At 47.3% G+C, this 13841-nt stretch overlaps 1 protein-coding gene across 1 annotated transcript in view; it reads left to right on the top strand.

The window, feature by feature from the left end:
* Positions 1-1779, top strand: part of BTAF1 (B-TFIID TATA-box binding protein associated factor 1) — a 55658-nt gene extending 53879 nt beyond the window's left edge. The window contains 1 exon segment of the mRNA XM_015410988.1: positions 207-1779. Within this exon segment, the coding sequence (XP_015266474.1) occupies positions 207-356 (150 nt within the window). The 3' untranslated portion in view covers positions 357-1779.
* The last annotated feature ends 12062 nt before the right edge of the window (positions 1780-13841 follow it).

The following is a 13841-nucleotide window of genomic DNA, read 5'->3' as shown; positions in this document are numbered from 1 at the left end:
AGCTGCTGCTTCCTTGATGTTAGTATCCCATTAAATGAGCTGTAGTGACCAATGGAAGCACGAGGGGCTCCTGGCACAGTTCTCAAAGTGTGCAGATGGGGCTTGGGAACGTGTGCTCATTGTAGGCATTTGTGTATTTCCTAATACCAGGTCATATATCTATAAAAAAGATACCCCTCCCCCCCCCCCCCCCCATTTTTTTAAAGGATGGAAAAGCTGAAAAATCAGACGCTGCCACTTCTGCTTCTGGAAAAGCAACTATGAAATCAGTGCTTGAAAATCTTGGAGAACTTTGGGATCAGGAGCAGTATGACTCCGAATACAGTTTAGAGAAGTTTATGCATTCGCTCAAATAAACTTTCTTTAATGCAGTGACTGCTAGTCCACATTTTCAGCTGATATTCAGCAAATTTCAAAACATTTATAGTGAACTTCTAGTATAACATGTAAATACTAAAAAAATATGAAAGAGCTGCGTTTTGAATAAAGCTACCTACTTCACTTTGAGGTAGTTAAGTCTTAAATACTAGCATTATATAAAACCTTTAAATGTAAACTTAATGTGAGGTTGTTTTGAATTTCCCAAATAGCTATAGATTCTTATTTGCTGGGGGGAAAATAAAACATAACCGGTTTTGCACATTCTGATAAGTGTTATTACTCTTTTGAAATCATAACTTCCCCTTTCCCCAAATCTTCAGTAATTTGTACAGATTGTTTGAAAACTTCTCTTATTATTGTACATCTCTCTTTGAAACCCGGTTTTGCTTCAATGATACATTAAAGAAGAATTTTCAGTTTAACAAGTTAGAGTGATATTTGGTGCAGATCACTTCAGGATGTATATTGAGACTGTAGTGGCAAAGTCCTGAAGCAGTAATGGGGAATTAAATGAAAATTCAAGTGTTAAGGTCCCACCTTGTGTGGTGCTCTTCAGTCTTCTGACATCATTTTGAGAGCAGTTGACTTTTTAATAGGAATTTACACATAATGGCTTGCTATAGGCCATTTCTGCATCCTTTTTAGAGGGTGCCATTTTTAAATTTTTATGTGTATATATAGTATGGCTAGAGTGTAGCCCGGTTCAGAGATCAAGCATATGCTGTAGGTTTCAATCCTATTTTTTTGTAACTAAAAGAGCAGTTATATTAACAGAGCTTTTCCAGACATAGATATTGTAAAATTGAGAATTCATGCTGGAAAAATCTCTAATGCACTAGTGCAGGACTCTCTCAAACGAGAGAGGAAAGATGCTTTATTTAGGGTCTAGATGCACACACATCTACTTAGAAATGCCTACATTGCATCAGAGGAAATGGAACATTTGAACTAAAATCATGTAATAGAAGGTTATAATAACTGAGTGAGGGTAACAGTAGCTGTACATTTTTAAAAGGGAGCCAGTAGTGATGTGTCTGTTCATAGATGTGCATGTATGTACCAAATGTACACAGTTTTCTGAATATATTAAAGGCAAACCTGCATAACCTGTCAGAATACATAGAATATATGTATAGGTGTCATATCTACAATTTGGAGCTGGCTGTGCACTTCAGCATCAGAGCTTGAATAGCCATGAAACCTCAATAGTGTAAAGTAATTGTTTTGATTTTTTTAAAAAAGGGAAAAAAACATTGGCTTATGGGGCAAGATTGTTTTGCAATATTCAAACATGAATGAACGTGTGTCAGATTTAAGTAGGTATATGACCTGCCATATTGTAACATTAACTTAGCATTCCATGACAAGGGAAAAAAATAAAAAGCCAAACTGGCATAAACAGTCCTTTGTGTGTTTCACATAGTTCTTTCGGCAATATTTGACTATAGTTGTATAAAATGAGATTTTTCTATTTCATAAATAGTCTGTATGCGACAACAGAACATATTCTGTCTAGGTATGATGGGCTCACTTGGTCGTGCTCTCTGTTGTCATTCTTTGCAGCTCTTGGCAGGAATAGTAGAAAGCTTTATAGAATCTGTAAATATTGTGTACAATTTCTGGAGTTAGCTACCTTGCCATTTTAGATATTAGCCTGATGGCAAAAAGATGTTGGATTCTGGTCACGAATAACAAGCAAGTCATGGCTTCTGTATTTTTTTGAATATTGTCTAATATTCAAAGTGAGAGTCATACCTTCCCCCCCCCCCCTCCGAGCGATGCATGAACTGTCCCAGTATCGGGGCACACCCATCTTCCTAGAGAGAGGGAACAGAGATCAGCCCCATTTCAAATGCCTGTGTGCAGATTCAAGGCTGCAAAGTTCACTCCTGTATTCATGTTGACAGTGAATGTCTGCAGCCACTCTTTGGGTTGTGCATCGGGTTTCTGTATTCCAGAAAAAGTCCATGTAGCACATTGGCTTTAAGACAACACATTTGGTTCCAATAGACCACCATATCAACTTGTCTAGCAAGGTGATCTCTATTAAAATTGAGGTGGGAGGAGAGTTGTTAGGAATGTACATCATGGTGGGTGTGCCTGTGAACCCCCTTTTAGACTGCATCAGCATTGGAAAGGAGAGTGGATGCCCATTTTCAAGAGACATCAGTTTTTGAATATTGGTTATTAACTGGGCTTTATATGTTTGAACAACATCGTGAGCTGTATATATTGTGGGGAAAGGAAATTAGGGTAAATTAGCTAGGGGATAAACTTCATGTCGTGAGTAAGCTTTCTACAAATTAAGGCTTGTGAGAAATGCGGCCACTTTCGTGCTTTCAGTTTCATTTACTTTGGCTGTAATTCAACAAGCCCATGTGGGATCAGTTGCTGGAACACTGAAGTTACACACTTAAAAAGCAGATGGTTTTCTGTAGCAAAATAGGCTACAAATGTGGTCTAGCAATTGTCATTCCAGATCTTTCAACCATGGAGTAGGTGAGGGAGGCAGCCAGTTAATTTGGGCAGCATTAAGCCCAAATTAGTAATCACAGCAAAGCTGTATGGCATCTTAGAACTATGTGTGCTGTGGGAAAATGACATTCAGTAGTAGGCCTGTTCTCTTTCAAATGTCTATGAGACACGATTACCTATCACACTTATTAATGCATTGGTTGCTATTTCAGTATCTATTTTAGCACACCCATTCTGATCTGCTTTGACACAATGTTAAGTCTGGCAACAAAATGCCTTGGAGGCAGGGTAGGAGAAAAATGGAAGAACACCAGTCATAGGTAGTGAAGATGGGCAAAAACTGGAGTGAACTGTTAGGGGGAAAAGATTATACAACAGAGTTCATGGGCTTTGGTACTTCTGTTGCATCTCAGGGATTGTGAATGGGGCGTGTGTCACGACAGAAAGCAGCTGGGGATTCACAGTTGAATACTCCTTTTCCTCCACTGTACCCCTTCCCTGGGAGAAGACTGGGCTGGAACTCTTTTCCCTTAACACATCTCGTTCTCTATATAATAAGGATAAAGGTAAAGGTTCCCTTGCTCGAAAGCCAGTCAAATCTGACTCTAGGGTTGCGGTGCTCATCTCCGTTTCAAAGCCGAAGAGCCAGTGCTGTCCGAAGACGTTTCCGTGGTCATGTGGCCGGCATGACTAAACACCAAGGTGCGCGGAACACTGTTACCTTCCCACCGAAGTGGTACCTATTTATCTACTTGCAATTTTTTGCTTTTGAACTGCTAGGTAGGCAGGAGATAATAAGGATATATAAGGATAATTTGCTTAACTCAATGAGAATCCAGTCCTACAATATGAAGTAATACAGGCCACTTCATTGCTATCTCGTATGTTTGTTTGTTTAAGCTTTTGGTGTGGTGAATTTGTGTGTTTCCAAACTGGTATGATTCAGATTGCAGCAGGAGATTGTTGTTGTTGTTGTCTTAAAGCACAGTCTTTACTCATTAAGAAGTAATTTCTGTTTATTCCATCTCCCTTTCTGTCTGTCTTTCTACTCTGGCTTTGCATGCACAGCACATGCATTCATATACTGATACAAGCTAGGATCTGGACTGGGATATTCCATAAAATGAAACATTTGCATTTATTGCCTTTTCATGTAATTTATTAGTTCTGGGTTTATTGGCTTACCCAGTGTCAGTGTAGCTGATTTTAGAAGCAAGGGGAGGGGACGTGTGTCTTTAATGGGTGATTTGTCTCCCATCTGAAGAAGAAGAATACCCCCAGCAGAGGCCTTTTCGAGGCAGTAAGTTACTTCTGCGGTCACTGGTTGCGCTGATTGTCTTGGCCTTAGCTCTTAATCAGCTGCAGAAGCTGTTATTGCCTCATATTCTTCTACAGAAAATATTACCCTTTAATCCCTGAAAATGATTAGTCCTGTAGATGCAATTTAGAGCCATGCAAATAAAGAAGTCCTCCCCTTTTCACCCCCACATTTATTTTGTTCTATGCAATCGCCAGTTGGTTGGAATCCAGAGTTTAGTGTAGCCAGCTGAAAGTCAGCAGATTGGATTACACACAAACCATAAGAGGGAAAAGGGGAAGCGTGCCCGTCAGCATGCAGGAGCAGGAATAGGAACTGCACGCTAATAAATGCTGTTGTCGTCATTAGCTCTGGGGTGGCTGTCCCCAACCTTTTTGAGCCTGTGGCACCTTTGGGATTCTTGACACAGGGTGGGTGGATGCAACCCCAAAATGGCTGCCACGGGACGGGGAGCTAACCACAAATGTCAGGGAGTGGGGTGATGGCATAATTCTGATGGTAACTCTTCAACATTTCACACAGATGCTCTGCCTAAGAATGCCTCTTTAAATGAATATACTTTTTAGAGATATTTTCCCACTTATACACAGCTTCTATTCCAACCACACAGTAAAAATCCCAGAGGGTACAGCTTGTCACGGCAGCTACTGCTGAAGAAACGGGTTTTGGAATCTGCACAGCCAACAGAAGCCCTGCTGGGCCCAAGCCCCAACTTGTCCCCACCCACTGCTAGGCCCAAGCCCCACCTGCCTCTATAAAAACACTTGGTAGGTGCCAGGAGAGCTGCCAGTAGGCACCACATTGGAGATCCCTGCTCTAGGGTGTGTAAGACCAGAGGGTAAAGGAGTTACAAGTTGCCAGAACTGATCGTAACTGTAGTGGGGCATGTGGTTGTATACCCCAGACCCAATTAATTACTGTGTTTTTTCTGTGGCATAGCTGGATATTCCCGGGTGGCATAGATGGCCCCAGGATTTCTTGGCATGCATTTGTGAGCCCAACAGTGTGGTCTGTGGGGAAGTGTGCTATATACAGCATATTTCCAGGCATGTCTTTGTTGGTTTCAAATTGTTTCATCCCATCAAAGAGCCTGTAAACTATGCCAATATTAATCCTATATTAGGAGTTGGGGAAGGTTTGCTTAAGGCTGCTCAGAGGGTCTGGTAACTTTGATTCAGTTTATTCTCTCATCTCATACACTACAGTAGTTCTTCTGTACCTGGGCGTAACGGACCAAAAGCTAGGTACGTTTTTCAGGTTTTGTGCTTGTTATGTGTAGTGACTGACTGTAACAGGCTCAGAGTGATGGCGTCTCCCCAAGCGAGGCAGAAGGGCATGGTTGGGCCTTAGATGTTCCCACGGCGACACAGGGAAACAAATTCCCTCGGGCACTTTCAGGCGGCCTGCGGGCCTTTATATTTTGCAGGTTCCCTCTGATGCCACAGCTAGATGGGGGGAATCTTACATAGCGTTGCAGGTTTTAGAATGAGCTTCCAGAACTCTTCTGCTGTGATTAGTCTTCCACGACAGTGGTCGATAGCATCTTTGGGAGGAGATGGGCAAAAAGAAAGATTATTGTTGAGAGAGATGCGGAAAATGCTAAGTCGTTAATTAAAGTTTTTAGTGCAGCAGTTTGAATTGGAGGCAATCTGAAGAGTCCAAGCAGGGTGTCTTCCTGGAATTAGAGTCCGTGGGACAGAAATAGAACTCAGTGGAAGAAAGAGACGGTGCAACTGACGATGAGGCATAAACATCCAAGCTGCCATTTCAGAGAGGAAAAGAGCATCTGTAGGAGATGGGGCGTGGGCAGTGTGTGCCTGTTCACAGTCGGAGCTCAAGTGGACACAGAGTTCTCAGTAAGGGAATTCCATCTGTAACTTAAAAACCCATGCTATATATATTTATATATATTCATATTCTCATATATATATGTATATGTATATATATATATATTTTAGGGGAGCTGCGGTGGCTCAAGTGGTTAAGACGCTGAACTGCAGGCTGTGGAAGGTCGGTAGTTCAGCAGTTTGAGACCCGGGTGCCGCATGATGCAGTGAGCTCCCGTCTCTGGCCCCAGCTCCTGCCAACCTAGCAGTTCAAAAGCAAGAAATTGCAAGTAGATAAATAGGTACCACTTCGGTGGGAAGGTAACAGCGTTCTGTGCACCTTGGTGTTTAGTCATGGCGGCCACATGACCACAGAGAAGTCTTCGGACACTGCTGGCTCTTCGGCTTTGAAATGGAGATGAGCACCACGACCCTAGAATCGGATTCGACTGGCTTTCAAGCAAGGGAACCTTTAGCTTTACCTATATATGTTTAGAACTCTTAATTTGTATGTGTTTGTTTACTTTGTGTATATCCCAGCTTTCTTCCCAGATGGGAACCAAAGCAGTTCATATCGTTTTCCTCTCCTCCATTTTATCGTCACAAAAGCCCCATGTGGTAGGCGATACTGTGTGTGTGTGTGTGTAACTGGCCCTGGGTCACCCAGCAAACTTCCACAGCAGAGTGAGGATCCTAATCTGAAACTCTAACCACTCCACTATGAGCAGCTCTTCCTATGTTTGTTCTCCAGTTGACAAATTCTTGAGACCAACTTATAATTGTTCATCACCCTGAGCCTTAGTCAGGAAGGAATTGTCCTGTGCTGGCGGACTGCAGTCACCTTGCTGGCAGGGCAGGTGGGGGGGGGGTCATGCACGCAAGCAAGGAGGAAAGAAGAGAAGGATGACTGAATAGGAGTTTAACACGACTGACCGGATGGGATCACTGCTGGTGGTGGTCACTCAGCATCGGAACCCCCGCCACACCCCAGAAGGAAGCACAGTCTGCAGTCTCACCTTGACAGTGCAGAGGCAGCCAACTAAGCAATGACCTGCGTCACACCCAAATGCCCTGGGTACGTGACAGGTTGCCCTACAGTCACCTTCCCAGCAGAATGGGAACAAATGTGAGTGTTGTGGAGTTAATGACCAGGCGGCAAAAGGAAGGGCATAGCAAGGTGGCTCTAGCAGACCCCCCCCCCCCGAGACCACATAGCTGGAATTGGCCGTGCCCCACGATCACCTTCCCAACAGGGTGAATGAAGGGGGTTATTTCTGGAGAAAAAGGAACCCCCACACACATTCCGAATCCCAAATGTTCTATGTTGGACTTGTGCTCCTTACCTAGGCTCTGTCTTGCAGCCGATATCGGGTGGCGCCAGGGCTGGAGACTTAGATCTGCAGCCCACTGCAAGCTCCCTGGAACAAATGGCCATGCACTCACACTTTGCCAGCACTGAGAGTGTGAAAGGGGATGGGTGGCTGCACCACATGAGACAAGGAGACAGAAGCCCACAGAGATCTCCGGGACGCAATATGGTGTGCCTCCCAGTCAGGCTCCAGCTTATGGCTGGAAGGATACAGCCACTTGGATTCATGGCTGGATCTGGACCCCTGGCTGGAAATGAGGACACACACTCCTCCGTAGGTTTGCCTGTATGCTATGTGTCGTGCCCCACACTCAGGCTCCAGCTTGTGGGTACAGTGAAAGGGAGACCATCATTGGCAAACACAGCAGCACCACAAAAGGATTGCCCTTCCCCGGCACACAGCAGTCACCTTGCCTGCGGGGCCAATGAACTGCCCCTGGAATCACCCTGGCTGCGCTGTGGTCAAAAGGGAATGGCTCCGCATCCCTGAAACACAGGGACACATCATGGACCAGTGATAGGCAAAGTCACAACAAATCAGCATCCTGGTATGCAAGCCCGACCCCATGGCCCACCAACCATAGGTTGCCCTCACAAGAACACTGGAACTTCAACAATATTAGTGACCGAAACCGACTACTACCCAAATCCCATACCCAGGAAGGAAATGCCAAGCTCCGATTGACGCAGTCTATGGGCTGTGTCCTGGAATCTGTGGAAGTCCCCCAAGATGCCTAAACCTTACATGTTGCCGATAAGATAGGGAGCGGTGGCGCAGGCAGTAAATGCCTGCAAGCAAAACTATCTCCGAACAGCCTTAATAGCTGTTTGAGTCCCACCGCGGCCGGGGTGAGCTCCCGGCCCTTATCCTAGCTCCCGCCCACCCAGCGGCTCAAAAGCCCTTAACGGCAATTAGACAAATTGGTATCCACTCCTTAAGAGTGGGGGGGCAACCCTACCCTCACTCCAATATTGGAGGGCGGCGGCGGCGGCTGGACAATGCGGTGAATCGATGAGCGGCGAGCCGGTAGAGAGAACATGGCGACGGATCGGCGGCAGACGACAGGCGACTCGGGAGGCGATTGGAGGTGGCGTGGAGGGGCGGTGACGTAAGCACGGTCAGAGCCTCTGGGACAGAGACCAGTTGCGACCTCATCGTGCAGCCACGCGCCATAAAAGGACCATCCCAGGAGGCCGAGCCGAAGAGACGGAAAAAGACCTCTGACGAAGGACACTACCGCCTGGTTCTAGCAAGACCCCGCCACAGAAGGACCTACGCTGCGTAGGTGCCTGGTAAGGCATCCATCTCCCCTGATATGTATGTGGCCCTAGTTAGACGATTAAATGTATATGTGTAAACCGCTCCGAGCCTCCGGGAAGGAGCGGTATAGAAATGTAATGTAATAATAATAATGATTCGGAACTGTGGCCTGGGAAGGAAGAGAAATTGCCCTGGGAACCAGGAGAACTCTTTTTGGGCTGCCATGCCTATCTGGCAGGCCTGTGGAAGGAAGGGGATAGCTCCGCAACAATCTTTCCTGGGCAGCCACAGAATTCCCACCCTGTGACCACTCCACCACAGTGTGCCCCCCCTAAAATGAACACCACACAACAGCATTTACTGTTTCAGGGACCGCAACCAGCTGCCAACGTTCCATGCCCGGGAAGGATCTGCCTGCCAGGCGTGGGCTACATGGGGCGACTTACACAGCCTGCTCCCAGTGCCTGGGATCACTGGAAGTTCCCTAAATTAGCCTAAACAAGTGATGCTATGACAACGAGTCACATCTAACAAATACTGTGAGGCAGTGCTATGAGGAGGTACTGGGGTTCTTCTGGGTGAGGTTGGCATTGTTTGGGTTGGCTGTGGGGCAAGGCCAACCCCACTCAGCAGAGGCGGCCATCCTCCCACCCAAGCAGCAGGGGCATGTCCCATGGGTCACATGCCAGGATCACCCAGAGAGGAAAAGGAATGAGGGGGACACGTGGGAGGACAACCAGAAGCCCTGATCTTACTCTGCCAGGTCCAGAGCAGGGTGGCCCAGCAAGATAAAGCTGATCTTCAGGAAGGACAATTCATCCACCCTGGCCGGATTCAGGCAAGAACAGTGGGGACTGAGGATGTCTCCCGGGTGGAAGAACACCTGCTTGCTCTGCATGCTGATGGGAGGGCAGGAAGGCATATTGATGGCCATGCTAGCAAGGTCTGGCCATATGACACTTTTGCACACCCAGTATTCAAGGGGATCAGAATTGGTGGGCTCGGGGATTCCACAAGGTACTCCCTGACCATCATCTTAATGGAATCCTCCGCCATCACATGCGTAGCCCCCCCCCTCCCCGCAGCACTGCTCCTGACCTATTTCACAATCGCCAACCAGAATTGGGGATTCTGGCTTACCCATCTCTTATCAGGCCGTGCACCCTCCTGCATCCTCCCCCTCAGCTTCTTCCACCTGCCTCTAGTTGTGTTCATGGTTCTGGAACCTATGCACCTCACGGCAGAGGTCACATTTCCACTGAACGTGCTGTGTGTTATGGAGGGCAATACTGCCTTTGATGCGGGAGTCGCACATGCAGGCCAACTTCTACGCCCGCTCCTCGCTGAGAGGATGCAACCTGTCTGCCAAGGCTTTGACTCTTGGAAGAACTGGTGTCCCCTCGGAGCCTGGCTGCGCCACAGAGTCCAGCACCTGTTCCAGCCCTCAAATGGGAAGGATGACTTGCCCCATGTTGGCCATGTGGGCTCAGAGCACATCAGTGGTATCCTGGAACAGCTTTAGGACCCATTGCATTTGGGAGAGGTTCAGCCCGTCATTGGAGCTGATGCAGAGCTTCTCTTCCCCGTGCTGGATGATCACGGAGGAGATGACATCCTGCACTGCATTCCTCTGCTCCACCAAATGCACAGTCATGATGTAGGTGGAGTCCCACTGGGTGGCCACATCCTGGATGAGCCAGTGTTCATGCTGCTCACCCTCCCCCTGCCTCTCTCACAGCACATGTGCAGTCTTGATGCTGCATCAGAGGTGGCTGGCCAGGTGCCGGCAGTTCTCCAGCAGGGCCCCAATCTCAAGTCTGGAGGCATCCCATTCCCCCCTTAGCAGTGCTCCCCAGCCCCAGGGCATCTCTTACCACCAGGTGCAGCCTAAGTGGGAGTGGGCCTCTTCTGCCTCCCACTAATGGCCAGCACGCCTTCCTCCATCGGTGACAAACTGGGGTGTGCCTTTTGCAGGTGCCTCTGGTGAACAGCGGTGACCAAGTGTTGCAGGTCCCGGCCAGTGTTCCCTCTAAGCTGAGTTAGTGTGAGCACACAGTTTTTTAGCCTCTGGCTCACACGTTTTTGTCCTAGCTCAGGAAGGATGGCTCCAGAGCGAACTGATTTAGGCAGTAGTCAAATCCCTCGCTCACAGCTTTAATGCCAGTAGCTCACAAAGTAGAATTTCTGCTCACAGGACTCCACAGCTTAGAGGGAGTTCTGACTCCCGGCCCCTCTGGATACGGGCGTGGCACACCTGGCACTCCACCACACATGGGTCCTTCCCCAGAGTGTGGTGGAGTGGGACCGTGTCCCCACACCATGGGTCATTCCCCAGAGTGTGGTGGAGTGGGACCATGTCCCCACGCCCATGGTTGGAGCAGGTGGGAGGCACAGCTGCTTCCTGGCATTGGGCCGGGGAGTGCTAGAGGGGAGGGTACCGATGGAAGTAGGAGCAGCAGGGGTTTGGGAATCTTGGGATGTGGAAGGGGGGGATGCATCACCACCACTCTCCAAGTCACTCCCGTTACTATCCTCCCTTCCAAACAGAGTTTTTGCGCTGCAGCTTAGGCGGCAATGCTGAAAACTCTCAAGTGGCAGTTGGAGAGCCCTGTCAGGACGTAGACAGAGCAGGGGAACTGAGCGCTGAGAACCCCGATTGGGGGGGGGAGGCGGTGCTCATTGCCCACGACCACACGGCACAGGGGAAAGTGATGGCATCCTCCCACAGCCACAAGTGTGACCCCTTCTACCCCTTCACATGGTGCCGGACACCTAACCAAGCAGCCAACCCAACTGCAGACCAGGTGGGTCGGTTGCCAGAGAGGAAAACAGGCAGACAGGCAGGGCAGCGGGGAGGCAGGCACAGATTGATGCCCCCCCCCCGAGGAGAAGCGGATCAGTGGGGGGTGTTTCAAATGGAGTGCTGGGAGTAAAGGGAAGTCACCCCAGTAACTCTGGGTCAGGTCCCCCAAGGCAGGGTGTGGGAGGCAGGCTGACAGCCATAGATCACACACACACACATCCCCATGGAGAAGCAAGTCAGTAGGGGGGATTCAAATGGAGAGCAGTGGTCAGCATTGGCCCCTTTAAGCTGTGGAGTCTTGTGAGCAGAAATTCTACTTTGTGAGCTACTGGCATTAAAGCTGTGGCTGAGTGATTTGGCTACTGCATAAATTAGTTTGCTCTGGCGCCGTCCTTCCTGAGCTAAGACAAAAGTGTGTGAGCCGGAGGCTAAAAAAAACCTGTGAGCTAGCTCACACTAACTCAGCTTAGAGGGAACACTGGTGGTCAGTAAAGTCCAGTCAGTGGGCAGTAATGACAAACATAGATCACCCCAAAACAAAAAGCAGCCCAGTGTGTGTGTGGGGAGGGATAAAATGGCAGAGAACTAAGTTGAAGCCCCCCCCAAAAAAAGTAGCATGAAAAAAAATACCCCCAAAGCAATTCCTTGTCTTACTACAACCCAAAGGAGGGGGGTGAAATAAAATGAAAAGAAAAAGGAAGGGAAAACCATCAAGGAAGCAGACAGCAGGAAAATCCCACTAAACAAAAATGTCATAATGTGAAAGAGGAATTCAATCCTGATTTTCCCACCATTTGCAGCAAACAAAAATAACCTGAACCTCAACACAGAGGAACCCAGGGCAAAGCAAATTCCCCCGGCCCCTGGCTGAGTAAACCAGCGAAGCAATCCCCCCACCACACCCAGCAGCAAAGCTCTTTCGCAAGTACACTCTCTCTGTCCAAAACCACAATGCCATCAAAGGGAACGTGTGCTTGTCCTACACCAATATAGCTCGTGAGTCCCAATGCAATGAAGGGGAACCCTGTTATTGGCAGGCAGCAGTGCCTGTCAAGCTTTGGAGGGTTCCTATTTGTGCTTCCTAGGCTGGAAAATGCCTCCCCTAGCATTTTTGCGCCAGAGTTTCTGGGTGGGTTTCATTTTTCGAATGCCCAAAAACTCACCTCCCAAGCCCCAATCTGGCCAGAATTCAGAATGAATTTTGGCTCATCACGTGGTTTGTGCCCATCCTTAATGACAAGTCAAAAACTATACTCCAAACAGGAAGTCATTGCTTTAGCTTTCTTTCTGATATAGATTCACTGAGACTAAGTCAGGAAACAAGCTTTCTAAAGCCTGGATTCTGACTGTAAGAGGGGAATTCTTCCCCCTCCCCGTAAAATTGCAATTTATTTCCTCTCCCAGATATCCAAAATGTCCCTTCAATAACAACATGACAAGAAAGTGATACTCACATGGAGGAGGAAGGTAAAGTCTTTGTTCACATGCTACCTTGAATGCAGGCACACCCTAAATTTATAAGTGTTTGTAAGAAATAGCCAATGCATGTTCACTTTACAAATGAAACTGGGGACCAGTACGTGGACAAATGTAAGGCTTAAATTGCATGTGCATCTGTACATGTGTTGAATGTCATGTGAGAATTAAGAACACACATATAAAGAAAAATAAAATGTATGCTGTACATGGATTGTACATGTGGTCACTGTAACTTGTGAACCATACTATTAGATTGCAGGAATTTAGAAGATCTGTTTAAATGAGAGAATGCAAGTTACGTATGACACTTTGCTGGCAATGCTGACACCTTCATTTGGATTAGAAAAGTTTTACAGGACAGACTGTAGCTGCAAAACATATATGAGGTTTCCTACAGGTAGGAAGTGACCTCTTGGTTTGTAAATGTCAGTTACTCTGATCTCGTTATTAACACAGAGCCACCTAATTTACTAAGAGAACAAGCAGAACTGCCCAAAGGAATTATAGGAATGAGGGACAGATTATTTGGAAATTCACCGATTTACATACCCAAATCTCCTACTCCAGGATTCTGCAAGTTGCTATGTGGTGGAGCAAACTAATTCCACACCCACCATCTTGAAGAGATACAACTGCCATCAACATTCTGTCTTCCAAGGGGCATTTCATGCCCCTTTCAAAGTTTTTTTAATTAGTTCACAAAGTTATGAAACTCTTCATAGGTGGGGGTAGTCATATGTTCCAATGGAGTTGATATTGAAGTACACAATGAGGCAATGCTTTTTATTAAGCCACACAGGGTTCAACGGCAGAAGTGAGCCTACATGCATATAAAACTGCAACTAACCGCATGGCTGGTTCTGCGCTCAAAAGGTAGCTTCAGCCATGGTTGCTGTCTGCCAAGCTGGGTGACCTTTGCTTCGGGGTAT

Source organism: Gekko japonicus, unplaced genomic scaffold (assembly GCF_001447785.1).
Source record: "Gekko japonicus isolate JY-2015 unplaced genomic scaffold, Gekko_japonicus_V1.1 scaffold335, whole genome shotgun sequence".
NCBI lineage: Eukaryota > Metazoa > Chordata > Lepidosauria > Squamata > Gekkonidae > Gekko > Gekko japonicus.
Note: the sequence above shows the minus strand (reverse complement) of the source record. Positions and strands in the feature narration are given on the sequence as shown.